Here is a 14491-nt window from a genome sequence, read left to right as displayed (position 1 = left end):
TTTCAGCAGCCCTGGGAAGAGTTTCCTATGATAGTCCCCATTTTGGAGATGAGAAAACTGAGGCACAGAGAGGTCAAGAGGTTTAGTAACCTGCCTGAGTGCCCACCACTGCTTGAGGTGGGGCTAGGTTTGCAGCCAAGTCTATCTATCTGGTTCTGAAGACTGTGGTCTTGAGTGAAATTCCAAAATTACTATTTTACATTAGATTGCCTTTTGCCCAACAGAGGGCCAAGAAGAAGAAAAAGAAGCAAGCAGTCGAAGAGCATCCCGAAGAGGAGATGGGGGAGCCATATCCTGAGGAGGATCCGGTGAAACCGGTCCCCCCGGAACCCACCGATCGGGCCCTGATGGAGCACCAGGTGAGGGAGAGGGCAGCCCGGAGCAGGAGAAGGCCTGGGGAGCCACTGCTGGTCCCGGAGCTGAGCCTGGCAGGGAGCGTCACGCCCAACGAGCAGTGTCCCAGGTAAGCAGATGCTCAGTGTGTAAGTGGGGGTGACCTGTGATAGGCGCTCGTGGGTGGGCAGGCATGCGCTACATGGAGGGTATATCTCCTGACTGACACAGTTTGATCAAGAGAACCGTGAACTCTGTAAGCAAGTATCATATAGATTGAACTCTATGAAACTGAAGATGTGTGTCCGTATTTTGGTGATGTCGAATGGTTCCCCTACCTCAGGTGTCCCCACTGGTCACTCAGGAGTACACCAAGGGAGGCTGCCTGTAGGAGGCACTCTTCATAGCCACTGCCTTTGTGGCTTTTGATGTAGAGCCTTTATCTGTAACAGCAACGGGTTCTCTGTCCACTGACCTGGCACAGACACGCAGGTCTGTCACTGACCCTCATTTTCACCTGCCCCAGAGGCCAGCTTCTCTCTTAGAAGGCCCCAGAAAGCCTCCCAGAGGAATTGTGGGTATCCCCTGTAGCCATCTGATGCCTGTTCTCCAGATTTACATAGAAATACATTTCTAGTCATTCATATGATGCCTAAGAGGGAACCAGTCAGAAGCCCCACTTTCTGCACGTGCATCTATACATACAATAAATTCAGTCACCCTCAGACATAGTTAGGATGTGGGGATTCATTAGGATGTCCGTTTAAGACTTCCTGCAGCCTCCTTAGTTTCAAACTTCTGTTAACGTACCAATAACGTGTTTTTTTAATTGTGGCTTTTTTCTTCCCAATTTCATAGCATTCAGATACTACATATAAATAAACTATTCCCCAGCAATGAATTCACTATCTTCAAGCCACAAATTGCATAACATATAATTTTATAATAAACATCCAAAATATGTGATTCCAAGGGGGTTTTTTATTACATGTTTTTAAGAAAACATGTAATCGTGTTTGGGGGAAATTGGGGCTTGATTTGGCAATCTTTTGTCATGAGTCTCATTTTGACTGAGACTATACACCTCTGTCTTGAATTTCTCTGTTTTCACTGGGATTTGGGACTGTGACCCAAGCCAATGACTATGATTGAGCTTCTCATCAGGCCTTCACATAAGGGTGGCCATGCAGAAGAAGGTGCCTTAGGTCTGCTCGTAGCAGGAGGTTACTGGAATAAGCCATAAAACAACTCTGAGTAAAGTCTTTGGGTGTCTTGAATACTTCCTGAAATTTGGTGTTAAATTCCTTTATAGAAAAACAACAACAACAACAACAACAACATTGAAGTCATTTGAACAATTCCATATCTGGGATGGGCCTAAATTACAGAGATGTAAAAAGTTAAAACTACCACCATCCAGTTGAATGGATACAGGATTTCTATTTGGGATGCTGAAAATGTTCTGGAGAAAGATCATGCCAATGGTTGCACGTCAGGAATATATTTAATGCCACTGAGCTGATCACTCAAAAATAGTTAAAATGATAAGTGTTATGTTGTGTATGTCTCACTGAAATTTTTTTTTAAGTTTATTTGGGGAGAGAGAGAGAGAGAGAGAGAGAGCACAAGAGGGTGAGGGGCAGAGAGAAGGAGAGACAGAATCCCAAGCAGACTCCACACCATCAACGCAGAGCCTGATGCAGGGATCGAACCCGCAAACTGCGAGATCATGACCTGAGCCGAGATCCAGAGTCAGAGGCTTAACTGACCGCGTCACTCGGGCACCCCTTACTGCAATTTAAAAAAAGACTTTACCACCCAAAAACCCCTGAGTGCATTTCGATTTTATTTTATTTTTCTAAGCTTTCCCTGTTCCTACCAAACTTGAGTAGCTATTGACTTAACCAATAACTGGAGCTGTGGGTGGGCATCTCTACAAATATGCACAGTAAAATTAAAGACTGTTCTTAGAGGTTTTGACTTGTTTTTTAACTTCCTGGCTATAGAGGTGATATGTTTGCCAGGATACCTTTTTTTTTTTTGGAATTCAAAAAGCCTTTTTAAAAAAGGAACAGTTCTTAATCCCCTACATCCAGTGAGTACTCACTGTCAGAAAGTGTTAAGAAAAGCATGAATCCGGGAGAAGCGGATTTCACCTGTTATAATATGCTATTACATGTTTTTTTTTTTTTTTTACTCTGAGTCAGTCTTTATTTTTTATCGTTTATTTTTTTACTTGATCCAGCAATATAACTTTATTTTCATTTCTATTTAAATTCTAGTTAGTTAATATATAGTATAATATTGGTTTCAGGAGTAGAATTCAGTGATTCGCCACTTATATAATAACACCCAGTGCTCATCACAACAAGTGCCCTCCTTAGTGCCCATCGCCCATTTGGCCCATCCCCCCACCTCCGGTCATCAACCTTCAGTTTGTTCTCTATCGCTAAGAATCTCTTATGGTTTGTTTCCTTCTTTTTGTTTTCCTTCCCATATGTTCATCTGTTTTTTTCTTAAATTTCACATACGAATGAGATCATATGGTATTTGTCTTTCTCTGACTGATTTATTTTGCTTAGCATAATACACTCAGGCCCCATCCACGTCATTGCAGATGGCAAGACTTCATTTTTTTTTTTTATTTTTTTAATGTTTATTTTTAAGAGAGAGAAAGAGACAGAGTGAGAATGGGGGAGGGGCAGAGAATGGGAGACACAGGATCTGAATCAGGCTCCAGGCTCTGAGCTGTCAGCACAGAGCCCCATGCGGGGCTCAAACTCACAAACCGTGAGATCATGACCTGAGCCTAAGTCGGCCGCTTAACCGACTGAGCTACCCAGGCACCCCAAGATTTCATTTTTTTGATGGCTGGGCTGAGTAATATTCCATGGTATATATATGTACCACATCTACTTTATCCGTTCATCAGTCAATGCACATATGGGCTTTTTCCATAATTTGGCTATTATTGAAAAAGCTGCTATAAACATTGGGGTGCATGTACCCCTTTGAATCTGTATTTTTGTATCCTTTGAATAAACAACTAGTAATGCAATTGCTGGGTCATAGAGTAGTTCTATTTTTAACTTTTTTAGGACTTTCCACACTGTTTTCCAAAGTGGCTGCACCAGTTTGCATTCCCACCAACAGCGTAAGAGGGTTCCCCTTTCTCCACATCCTCGCCAACATCTGTTGTTTCCTGTGTTGTTGATTTTTATGCTATTACATTTTTAGGATAAAACATCCCGCCCAAATATAAATCGCTACTATCCCTTATGGATTGAATTCACTCCAACTGCAAGGACTATGTTTCTGTTTAGTTAAAACTTCGGGGTGCAGGGGTGCCTGGGTGGCTCAGTCAGTTGAGTGTCCAACTTCGGCTCAGGTCATGATCTCACGGTTCATGAGTTCGGGCCCCGCCTCGAGCTCTGTGCTGACAGCTCGGAGCCTGGAGCCTGCTTTGGATTCTGTGTCTCCCATTCTCTCTCTGCCCCTCCCCCACACGTGCTCTGTCTCTCTCTGCCTCTCAAAAAATAAAGAAAAGTAATAAAAAAAATTAAAAACTAAAACAAAAACTCTGGGGTGCAAACATAGGGCTTCTTTGAAAACAATTAAAGACACTGTAATATGGTGGATGATGCTTGGACCACCGTTCTTCTGTACCCTGTGGCCTTTTGAGTGCCCATTTCTTAGTCCGTATCAAATTTGTTATATGATGCTCCTTGAGACTTGTGGCTGATTTGGTGCAACGAGAGGTAACATGAGTGGCAGGGTCACCTCCAGGTGTCTTGTTCTGTTCAGTGCCCATTTGTCAGACACTCCAGTTTCCCCTGGTCAATGACTAACCCATCTGCGATCGGTCTCCTCTGGCAGGGTGGAGGTCTTGCGAAGGGAGGACGTCAAGAGACGCTCAATATATCTAAAGGTGATCTTCAACGACAAAGAAGTGTCCAGGACCGACAGTCGGCCCCTCGGGGCAGACTTCCGAGTTCACTTTGGACAGATTTTCAATTTGCAAATATTCAACTGGCCGGAGAGTTTGACACTGCAGGTATGCATTTTAATTACAGGCACTGTCCCAAGCATTTTTTTGGTGATCACAGGTACCAGATGGTTTTAAATCATCCATGGGCTACACTGGTGTCCTGATAGATTTTCAAGGTGAACAGAAGGTCAGCCTCCCCTGGGGAGCGTCTGTCCTTCCGGTCTGGGCAGAAGGAGATCTGTTTCCCTGCTCACCTTCTGAAAATGCTGGCCACGGTGCCTCGGTGTGTGCCTCAAGATGGAGAAGGGGGATGAGAGGTAGGGGTTCCCTGGCTTTTTCATCAGAGTACTTCAGTATCACTGTCTGCCTGGGTCCTAGCATGATATACCTCAGAAATCAATATTGCCATAATCAGGGGCGCCTGGGTGGCTCAGTCGGTTAAGCGGCCGACTTCAGCCAGGTCATGATCTCGCGGTCCGTGAGTTCAAGCCCCGCGTCGGGCTCTGTGCTGACAGCTCAGAGCCTGGAGCCTGTTTCAGATTCTGTGTCTCCCTTTCTCTGCCCCTCCCCCGTTCATGCTTTGTCTCTCTCTGTCTCAAAAATAAATAAACGTTAAAAAAAAATATTGCCATAATCACAGGTGGCTATAGGCTGTAAGATCCCCCCAAAATAAATTGCACCGCTAGCCTAAAGTCCCACCATTAGCAATGTATTTATTTGGGTCTGTTTTAGTTTCCTAGGGCTGCCCCACCTAAGCCACATAAACTTGGTGGCTTAAAACAACAGATGCTTATTTTTTCACAGCTCTGGAGGCCCTGAGGTCTGAAATCTAGGCTTCAGTAGGGCCATGCTCCCCGCAAAAGTTCTAAAGGTGAATCCTTCCTTGCCTCTTCCACTTCTGGTGGCCCTTGGAGTCCCTTGGTTTGTGGTAGCATCACTACAGTCTCCATCTTCATGTGGTCATCTCATCGTCTTGACCTGTCCTTTTTTTTTTTTTTTTTTTGTCTCTTACAAGGACATTCTCATTGGATTTAGGGCCAACAGTAATCCAGTATGAGCTCATCTAGATGTTTAACTAATTAAGTATATCTGTAAGAACCCTATTTCCAAATAAGGTCACATTCTGTGGTTCCAGGTAGACAGCAGTTTTTAGAGGACACTATTTAATCTACTGCAGTGTCCAAACTTGCTATTCTCATGGTGAATCCTTTCCTGTGATGCTAACAGAATTCTCTTTTATGACAGTAATAAGCCTGTGAACTACAGTTGCAAATATGTGGCACACGTGCCTTTGCTTGCCATCCGCCACCCACACAGAAATCACTAGTCCTCACCCGCCATTTATGCAGAAATTTCTCATTCCCATCCACCACCCTGGCAAGAAATAACTACATGACCGGGTCCTTTTCCCCCACTGAGCCTGGATATAACTCCAGAATCCTTCTCAACACTGTACTCCAGGCAGTTACTACCTATTGGTTGTAATTGACATTGTCTATAATTACAATTACAGCTGTATCATTATTAAAATATTTAAATACTTCTGTACTGGATTCCCAAAATGCCACCCTGGCCACCTAGACCCTACTTCTAAGATCCCCTGGAGCTTGCCACAGCGGACTAATTAAAGGGTGTGTGAATGAGGCTAATGCCTCCGGGACCTTGTTCTCCTGGATGGCTGACATCTCTTCTGATTGGTTAACACTTGACCATGAATATTCTTTGGCATTTGGAATATCAACCACTAGCTAGATCTCAGTCATTAAAAACCTATTAAAACTGGTAGAGGAAGGGGAACCTGGGTGACTCAGTCGGTGGAGTGCACAACTTCGGCTCAGGTCATGGTCTTACGGTTCGTGGGGTTGAGCCCCACATCTGTCTTTGCGCCGACAGCGAGAGCCTGCTTGGGATTCTCTCTCCCTCTCTCTCTGCCCCTCCCCCACTCACACTCTGTCTCTCAAAAAATAAATAAATATTAAAAAATTTTAAAAAAAGAATAAAACGTGATGGAGAAAGTAAATAAACACAATCTCCAGAAGCCAACTTGATGCTTTGTGGTCACCTGCCTTCAGTAATGAGGGGATGCCGGAGGCCCCTATGTGAGTCCACAGAATAGGAAAAAGTTCATTTATTCAGAGTTTGCCCCCTCATTTGAGATCCATGTGACTCATCCCCCCCTCCTTCCTCCCTGCAGAGTTAAAACTGACATGAGGAAGACCAAGATTAACGGGAGAAAGCAGATAGAGGGGCAGAGTGAAGCAAGGGAGGGCAGCATATGATAACGTGGCCAGTAGGAAGGAGAGGGATCCCTGGAAGGGGACACCCCTCCTGAAAAGAGCACAGAAGACAGAGAGAAGGCCCTCCCCTCCCCGCAGGTGCCCATGAGAGATCAGATCCCCCACCTCTGCCCTGGCAGCCTATGGAGGCTTCTCTGCTGGGCAGCCCTCCATTTTCAGAATTACCATAGAAGGAAAGACCCTTTCCTTCTGCCACCTCCATGAGTACCAGTGTCTCATTTCACATATATTCTGAAATGGGAGGGAAGCTTTCTATCCTCTCTCCTCTTTGCCATCTTGAGACATTAGCTGGCTCAGATGTTGCAATCAAAACAATTTTTTTCAAGTACTGTGAAAAAAGTAATTCTCTAAAATGTTATGAAATGGATTTTCTAAGTAAACAAGCAAAATTTGATCCTGGGGACACCAAGAATATATTCATAGGCAGTTAGCTTGGCCCTAAGAGCTGAATCATGTAATCTTTAAAAAATCACAAATTGGGGCCCTGGGTGGCTCAGTTGGTTAAGCGACTGACTTCGGTTCAGGTCATGATCTCACTGCTTGTGAGTCTGAGACCCACGTTGGGCTTTGTGTTGACAGCTCAGAGCCTGGAGCCTGCTTCGGATTCTGTGTCTCCCTCTCTCTCTGCCCCTCCCCTGCTCATGCTCTGTCTCTCTCAGTCTCTCAGAAATAAGTAAATGTTAAAAAAAAATTACAAATTAAAAAAACTTTGGCTAAATTCCTAAGCTATCCTCAGAGATTTGATAACTGATCAAATCACATATCATAATGGCTCAATGGCATGATTTTTATGATTGAGTAGTGGTTCCAGATGAAATGAATCTAAGGACTATTGTATTTCAACTCTCTAGGAATAGAACAATGCCATTTGGAAATTTTCCACATAATTGCTGTAACTTTGAGATTAGAGAAGGTTCATGAATTACTGGCGGTTTTAAGAGGGTGAGAAAAAATTGCCTTGAATATATCTGTTTATGCCAGGGTTCTGGCATATCTGTTATGCCTGACTTGAGAGCCCAACATATTTCAGAAAGAGTTCCGAGATTCTCAAAACTTTAATGCATTCATTGGTGACCCAACAAACAAGCCATAAATGTTCGCTGCTTGAGTGAGAGTCAACTGAGTAATCCCACGCCAAGATTGTGGTGCAGAACTCGAAGCCCTGGGCCGGAGGGGTGTCCATGGAGCTGCCTTAGGGAGCTTTATTTTTTTTTTTTAATGTTTATTTATTTTTGAGAGAGAGAGAGACAGAGACAGAGCACGAGCTGGGGGCGGGGTGGGGGAAGGCAGAGAGAGAGAGGGAGACACAGAATCCGAAGCAGGCTCCAGGCTCTGAGCTGTCAGCACAGAGCCCCACGTGGGGTTCGAACTCACTAGCTGTGAGATCATGACCTGAGCTGAAGTCGGACACCCAACTGATTGAGCCACCCAGGCGTCCCAAGGGGAGCTTTAAATCCAGCTGGGAGATGGAGGGAGAGAGCTACAGAGAAACAGGACCGGTTTAGTGCCGATGTCAAGGACGCTTGGCGGGATTTGATTGCAGGGTTTGATTGCGGGGAAGGAATTAATTAGAGCAACACAGCTGGACCTGGGACAGTACAAAGGAGTCAAGCCACAGCTGTCCCCAAGAGGTGGGTGAGGCTGGACTTCTCAGGACAGGGGAGAAGGCCCAGAGTCCCTCCAGAAAGGTCCTAAAAATCTCCGCAACTGAGATCTTTCCACAACAAATGTTTGGCCTTCCAAAAACATGAAATCCGATTTCGAAATAAAATAGTTTTGCGATGATCACCTTCATTTCTTTATCATTCACATCTGTATCTGTCGCTGTCCCCCCACCTCCCCGAACCAACAACTATCATGTGGTTCTGCTGGGTGATGCTTACATCTTTTAGCATTATTATTTTTCCTTATGAATCAATCCTGTTGAGCTTTCATATTCTCGGCATGTGGACTGATTTCGGGGATTTTCCCTTTTAACTGAGCTGGCAGTTACTTGAGTTCCTTCCTTCGTCCACCCCTGATTTCCGTGGCCCGTCCACAGAACCGCACTATCCGAGTGGGGAACACAGTCCTATTTGGAGAAGTGTCTTCGTTAGCCCTTAGCCAGCTCACTTCTGTGGTTGTTATTGGTCCTCTGTAGACGTAAGTCCAGAACAGATATTTTTTTTTTACGCACACATATTTATCTACTCAATTACATGGAGCCAGGCCGCCGAGAGCAGGTAGAAAGGACAGTGACGTCTGTGGTGGGACAGCGTGCATGGGGCAAGCAAGGTAAGGTCATCTACATGTAAGAGGATGTGGGTTTGGATGGGACAGGGGCCCACAAACATGGAGAAGATCTCTGGGAAATAACACTTACCGATTATCTACCCCAAGACCAGCTTCTTCACATACGCTATCTGATGTTACCCGAAAGAAAACCACAGGTACTATTATTCTCCCCGTGAGCTTCCGAGATCCTGAGTAACTACATCACCAAGCAGGTCAGGAGGCAGAAGAGAATTCAAACCCGGGACTGTTTGACTCTAAATTGTACTCTCATTTCACCATTTTAATTGGGGATAATGGTAACAAAGAGCCAAGTCTCAAATCTGACCTATCTCCACGCTCTGAGAGCCACTTACTGGGGAGGAAGTCTCAGAAAACAGCCTCAGGCGTCACTGCATATTGAGTTGTGTGGATATTTAGTAATATCTAGTATAATGGTTACTGAGCAATTACAATATGCCAGGCACCTTCTGTGTCTAGACTCAGTCCTCACGACAGTCGCACAGGAGCTGTATCATTGTCCCTGTCATCCCGAAATGCAGAGCACTTAAGTATACCTGCCCTAAGGTCACGCAGCCAGAAAGCGGCAGGGCCCGGGCCCAGCGCCCAGACCCGCTCTCATGTCGACCTCAGCAGGCCGCACGCACCAGCAGCTTGTACGTTCCATCCACTAAGCGTCTTGTTGCAGAGACATTGCACGAGGCTTGGCGGAAAACAGGAGTCCCTGGTCCCTGGCACAGCGATTAGACTGCAGTGGGGAAATGGCAAGAGGAGCTGGTGACTAAGGTCCAGTAGGGCAGGAGAAAAAAAATGAAGTTACCAAAAGAGGGCTTCCCTCCCAGAGGCTTGGCAGAGAAGGGGAGGAGGGAAACGAATCAGGGATTGGAGAGGGATGGTGGTTTACTTTAGGGTGTAGTTAGTTTCAGCATGTTTGTTAGTCGTGAGAAAAGCAACCAGTGCAGAAAAGACTGGTGACTTTGAAAATTAAAAAAAAAAGTGGTGGGGCGAGGGACCAGGCCCTGAATCTGGGTCAAGACTTGACAGGAAGTTCTTTTGGGGCGGGCATGATGACACAGGGGAGGTGGGTGGGGGGCAGAGCTGTGAAGGGGCCCACGTCAGATGCCCCCAACCTTTTCAGCGAAGGAAGGGAGTCTGTGGGCACAAGACTAGGAAGGGTTTGATGCGACCCTGAGGGAAATAGGGACATCGACCATGAGGTGACTAACACACGTGAACATCACAAGCAGCCAAGCTTGAAAGGCAGCCACTTGTACCAGATCCAGCACTAGCAAATGCAAGATGGGAAGCTGTTCTGCTTTGTTCTGTTCTGTTTTAAAAGCAGAGAATCATGATTTAAAATCATGCAATATAAATGGAATGTTGGGTTTTTTTTTTTTATCTATATGAATGTCCCTACATTTCTAAGGTTCATCTTCTCTGTACAATTCTAAATACCATTAGCAGGTAAATCTTCCCCAGATTGTTGAGTTAAAGCAAACAGTATTCCAAATAGAAGTAATAATAATTGCATACATCATCCCAAGTTGGACAAACATATGAACAAAACAAAACAGAGAGAACAGAAACAAACCCTTAAATACAGAGAACAAAATGGTGGTTTCCAGAAGGGAGAAGAATGAGGAGATAGAAGAAATAGGCGGAGGGCATTAACATGTATAAACCTCCAGGGGCACCTGGGAGGCTCAATTGGTTAAGCATCTGACTTCAGCTCAGGTCATGATCTCACGGTTTCGTGAGTTCAGGCCCCGCATCAGGCTCTATGCTGACAGCGTAGTGCCTGCTTGGGATAATCTCTCTCCCTCCCTCTCTCTGCCCCCTCCTCACTCATACACTCTTTCTCTCTCTCTCTCTCTCTCTCTCTCAAAAATAAATAATAAATAAATTTTAAAAAAAAGAATTGCAAGGAAAAATACTTTAAAAAATGTACAAACCTCCAGTTATAAAATAAATAAGTCATGGGAATGAAAAATACAACATAGTCAATAATATTGTAATAACATTGTGTGATGGCAGATAGTGACTCCTGCTACCATGGTGAGCATTATGTAATGTACAGAATTGTCAGATCACTGGGAATGCAAACTGGTGCAGCCACTCTGGAAAACAGTGTGGAGGTTCCTCAAAAAACTAAAAATAGAACTATCCTACGACCCAGCAATTGCACTACTAAGCATTTATTCAAGGGATACAGGTGTGCTATTTTGAAGGGGCACATGCACCCCAATGTTTATAGCAGCACTTTCAACAATAGCCAAATTATGGAAAGAGCCTAAATGTCCATTGACGGATGAATAGATAAAGAAGATGTGGTGTATATATATATATATATATATACAATGGAGTATTCCTTGCCAATCAAAAAGAATGAAATCTTGCCATTTGCAACTACGTGGATGGAACTGGAGGGTATTATGCTAAGTGAAACTAATCAGTCAGAGAAAGACAAAAATCATATGACTTCACTCATATGAGGACTTTAAGAGACAAAACAGATGAACATAAGGGAAGGGAAGCAAAAATATAAAAACAGGGAGGGGGACAAAACAGAAGAGACTCTTAAATATGGAGAACAAACAGAGAGTTACTGAAGGGGTTGTGGGAGGGGGGCTGGGCTATATGGGTATATGGATAAGGGGCATTAAGGAATCTACTCCTGAAAACATTGTTGCACTACATGCCAACTAACTTGGATATAAATTTTTTAAAAAATTAATTTAAAAAAAAGAATTGTCAGATCACTAGGTTATATACCCACCTGCAGCTAATATAGCATTGTATGTTAATTAAAGTTCAGTAATACATTTTTTAAAGTTTATTTATCTTAAGAGAGAGAGAGGGGCACCTGGGTGGCTCAGTCGGTTGACTGTCCGACTTCAGATCAGGTCATGATCTCACAGCCCATGAGTTCGAGTCCCACGTCGGGCTCTGTGCTGTCTGACAGCTCAGAACCTGGAGCCTGCTTCGGATTCTGTGTCTCCTTGTCTCTCTGCCCCTAACCCACTTACATTCTGTCTCTGTCTCTCTCAAAAATAAATAAACATTAAAAAAAAAAAAATTAAGAGAGAGAGAGAGAGAGCATGTGTGAATGGGGGAGGGGCAGGGAGTGAGGGAGAGAGAGAGAATCCCAAGCAGGCTCTGGGCGGACAACACATTAGCGGGGCTCGATCTGACAACGCTGGGATCATGACCTGAGCGGAAATCAAGAGTTGGACACATAACCAACTGAGCCACCCCCAATAATACATTTTTTAAAAAACATAATCTCGAGTTGGTAGCCGTGGATGTAATCGCTATTCTGAATTCATTGCTGCCCTTCATTACACAACAGAAGAATTTCTGAACACCTGAATGTAAGTCAATTATATTTCCTGCCATGTTTTTCCATAACATTCCACTTTCAGACACACACACACAAGCACTCATTTTGCTCAGAGCAGTGTTTGTCAAGCAGAGGTGACTTTGGCACCCAGGGGACATGTGGCCGTGTCTGGAGACATTTTAATTCTACCAAGCGGGGAGCTGGTGGCACCTCTAACGGGAGGAGGCCAGGGATTCTGGGGAACATCCCACACTGTACGGGACAGCTCACCACAGTGAGGAATTGCCAGCAATGCCGAGGTTGGCACCCTGACTTAGGAAAAAACAAAGTCAAACTTAATGATACAGAAAGCTGCTTACAAACACCAAACCCAGGGTGCCCATTTTCTGATTTTTTGAAAATAGCATTGCACCCGAGCATTAAGTAGAACTGATGCTACCTGGGAAGAGCAGGGTGAAAAGTGTGGAAAGATTGTGGGTGTTTTTTTGGCTTGGTCAGATGGAATCCATTTTTCCTTATTTAAAAACAAAGGGGGGGAGGGGCCTGGGTGGCTCAGTCAGTTGAGCGTCCAGCTTCAGCTCAGGTCATGATCTCACGGTTTGTGAGTTCGAGCCCTGCATCCAGCTCTGTGCTAACAGCTCAGAGCCTGGAGCCTGTTTCAGATTCTGTGTCTCCCTCTCTCTCTGCTCTTCCCCCGCTCGTGCTCTGTCTCTCTCTCTCTCAAAAATAAATAAAACATTAAAACAAATTAAAAAAAAAAAAACGTTGAGGGGCACCTGGGTGGCTCAGTCAGTTAAGTGTCTGACTGTTGATTTTGGCTCAAGTCATGATCTCACGGTTCATGAGTTCGAGTCCCACATCAGGCTCCACTCTGACGGTGCAGAGTCTAGTTGGAATTCTCTATCTCCCTCCCTCCCTGCCCCTCCCTCTTTTGTGTGCATGCACGTGAGCGCTCTCTCTGAAAATAAACAAATTTTTTTTAAAAAGTTGAAACGGTAGTCCCGGGTAGCAAAGCCTCTATTTCCCCTAGAGTTCATAATTGCCTCCGTCCTACAGACTCAACACCAAGAGTCCCCATTTACTTCCTGTCCTGACATTAAACAGGAATGTGTTTCCAGAGACCGGGAATAAGGACGCTTCTGCTGTCATCCACAGAAATGCCCTTTCTACAATAACTGCATGTTTTATGGGTCATTACGAAACAGGGTGGCCAGCACAGGGCACACCCACAAGGAATAAAAACCAAAACAGAAAAGCTTAGAAGCAACTCTTGTGGTCCTTCCATAATAACCTATTTGATGAATTATGAAAGTCTTACAGGGATGTTTTTGTAAAGCCATTGGAGCCACATAATATAGAAACTTTCCCTTAGCTGTGCCAGCAAATCACACACTTACTTAACTGCACTGAGTGTTGGAGCATTTGGAATTCTGAGGAAGTGGAAAGTAAGAGAGTCACAAGGTCAGAGACACAGGTTGAATCAAATATTAAACTAAATACTGCAGTCCTGTCACTTTCTGAAGCGTTTTACTGTCGTAAATGGTATTTTCTGACTACTTATCCTTTCTACTCCCTCATCTTGGAGTAATATCAGGACTTCGTTAACTCCTGATTTTTTAAAAACATTTTAGCCTTAATGTATTTCACTTTTCACCTCCTTGCCTTTGGGGATATAGATGATTTCATTACAAATATGGAATATGCCATAAAATTCCTATAAATCCCCAGCAACTTATTGTCTCCTTTGAAAAACATTAAAGTATCTTGAAGAGACAGATCTTACCAGTTTAAGTAAGAAATTCTTATGTCATAAACTTTACTAAAATCAGTTGACCAGCGAGATTTAACAAGATGCTTGAGAAGTGTAATTATGTTTGTGAAAGAGCTTTGTAAACCATAAAGTACTATAAAAATGCAGGTGCTCATTGTCAATCGTATGCCCAGAGGAAGAAGAATAAATACTCATTGAGCTCATAAGTAGGGAAGAGACTTTTCATCCATGTCGGCTAAACTTCAGCACCGCCTTTCTAGGGAGCTTTAAATAACATCTTTGTTTTACAATGAAAGCAAAAAGCGGGGAAGGCCATGCTCAAGGTCAGGAAGCTACTGTCAATGTCAGGATTCAGACCCAGATCTGTTGGAACCCAACACTACCCTGTCCTGTCCACCACACTGCCCTCTGCAGGCTGCAAGAGGAGTGACAGTCAGGTGTGGAGTAAATTAAGACTGAGAAAATCTGAGAGCCATGGTACACCCAGGTCT

The 14491-nt window shown here is 44.3% G+C and overlaps 1 protein-coding gene across 10 annotated transcripts in view; it reads left to right on the top strand.

The window, feature by feature from the left end:
- The window catches only part of CC2D2A (coiled-coil and C2 domain containing 2A), a 152808-nt gene that overhangs the window by 78115 nt on the left and 60202 nt on the right, over positions 1 to 14491 (top strand). For all 10 annotated transcript variants that reach the window (XM_043572936.1, XM_043572932.1, XM_043572934.1 and 7 more), the window contains 2 exons: positions 225 to 463; positions 4210 to 4387. In XM_043572936.1, the coding sequence (XP_043428871.1) occupies positions 225 to 463; positions 4210 to 4387 (417 nt within the window). The remainder of the gene's footprint in view (positions 1 to 224; positions 464 to 4209; positions 4388 to 14491) is intronic.

The sequence above is a fragment of the Prionailurus bengalensis genome, chromosome B1, assembly GCF_016509475.1.
Source record: "Prionailurus bengalensis isolate Pbe53 chromosome B1, Fcat_Pben_1.1_paternal_pri, whole genome shotgun sequence".
NCBI classification, from domain to species: Eukaryota; Metazoa; Chordata; class Mammalia; order Carnivora; family Felidae; genus Prionailurus; species Prionailurus bengalensis.
Note: the sequence above shows the minus strand (reverse complement) of the source record. Positions and strands in the feature narration are given on the sequence as shown.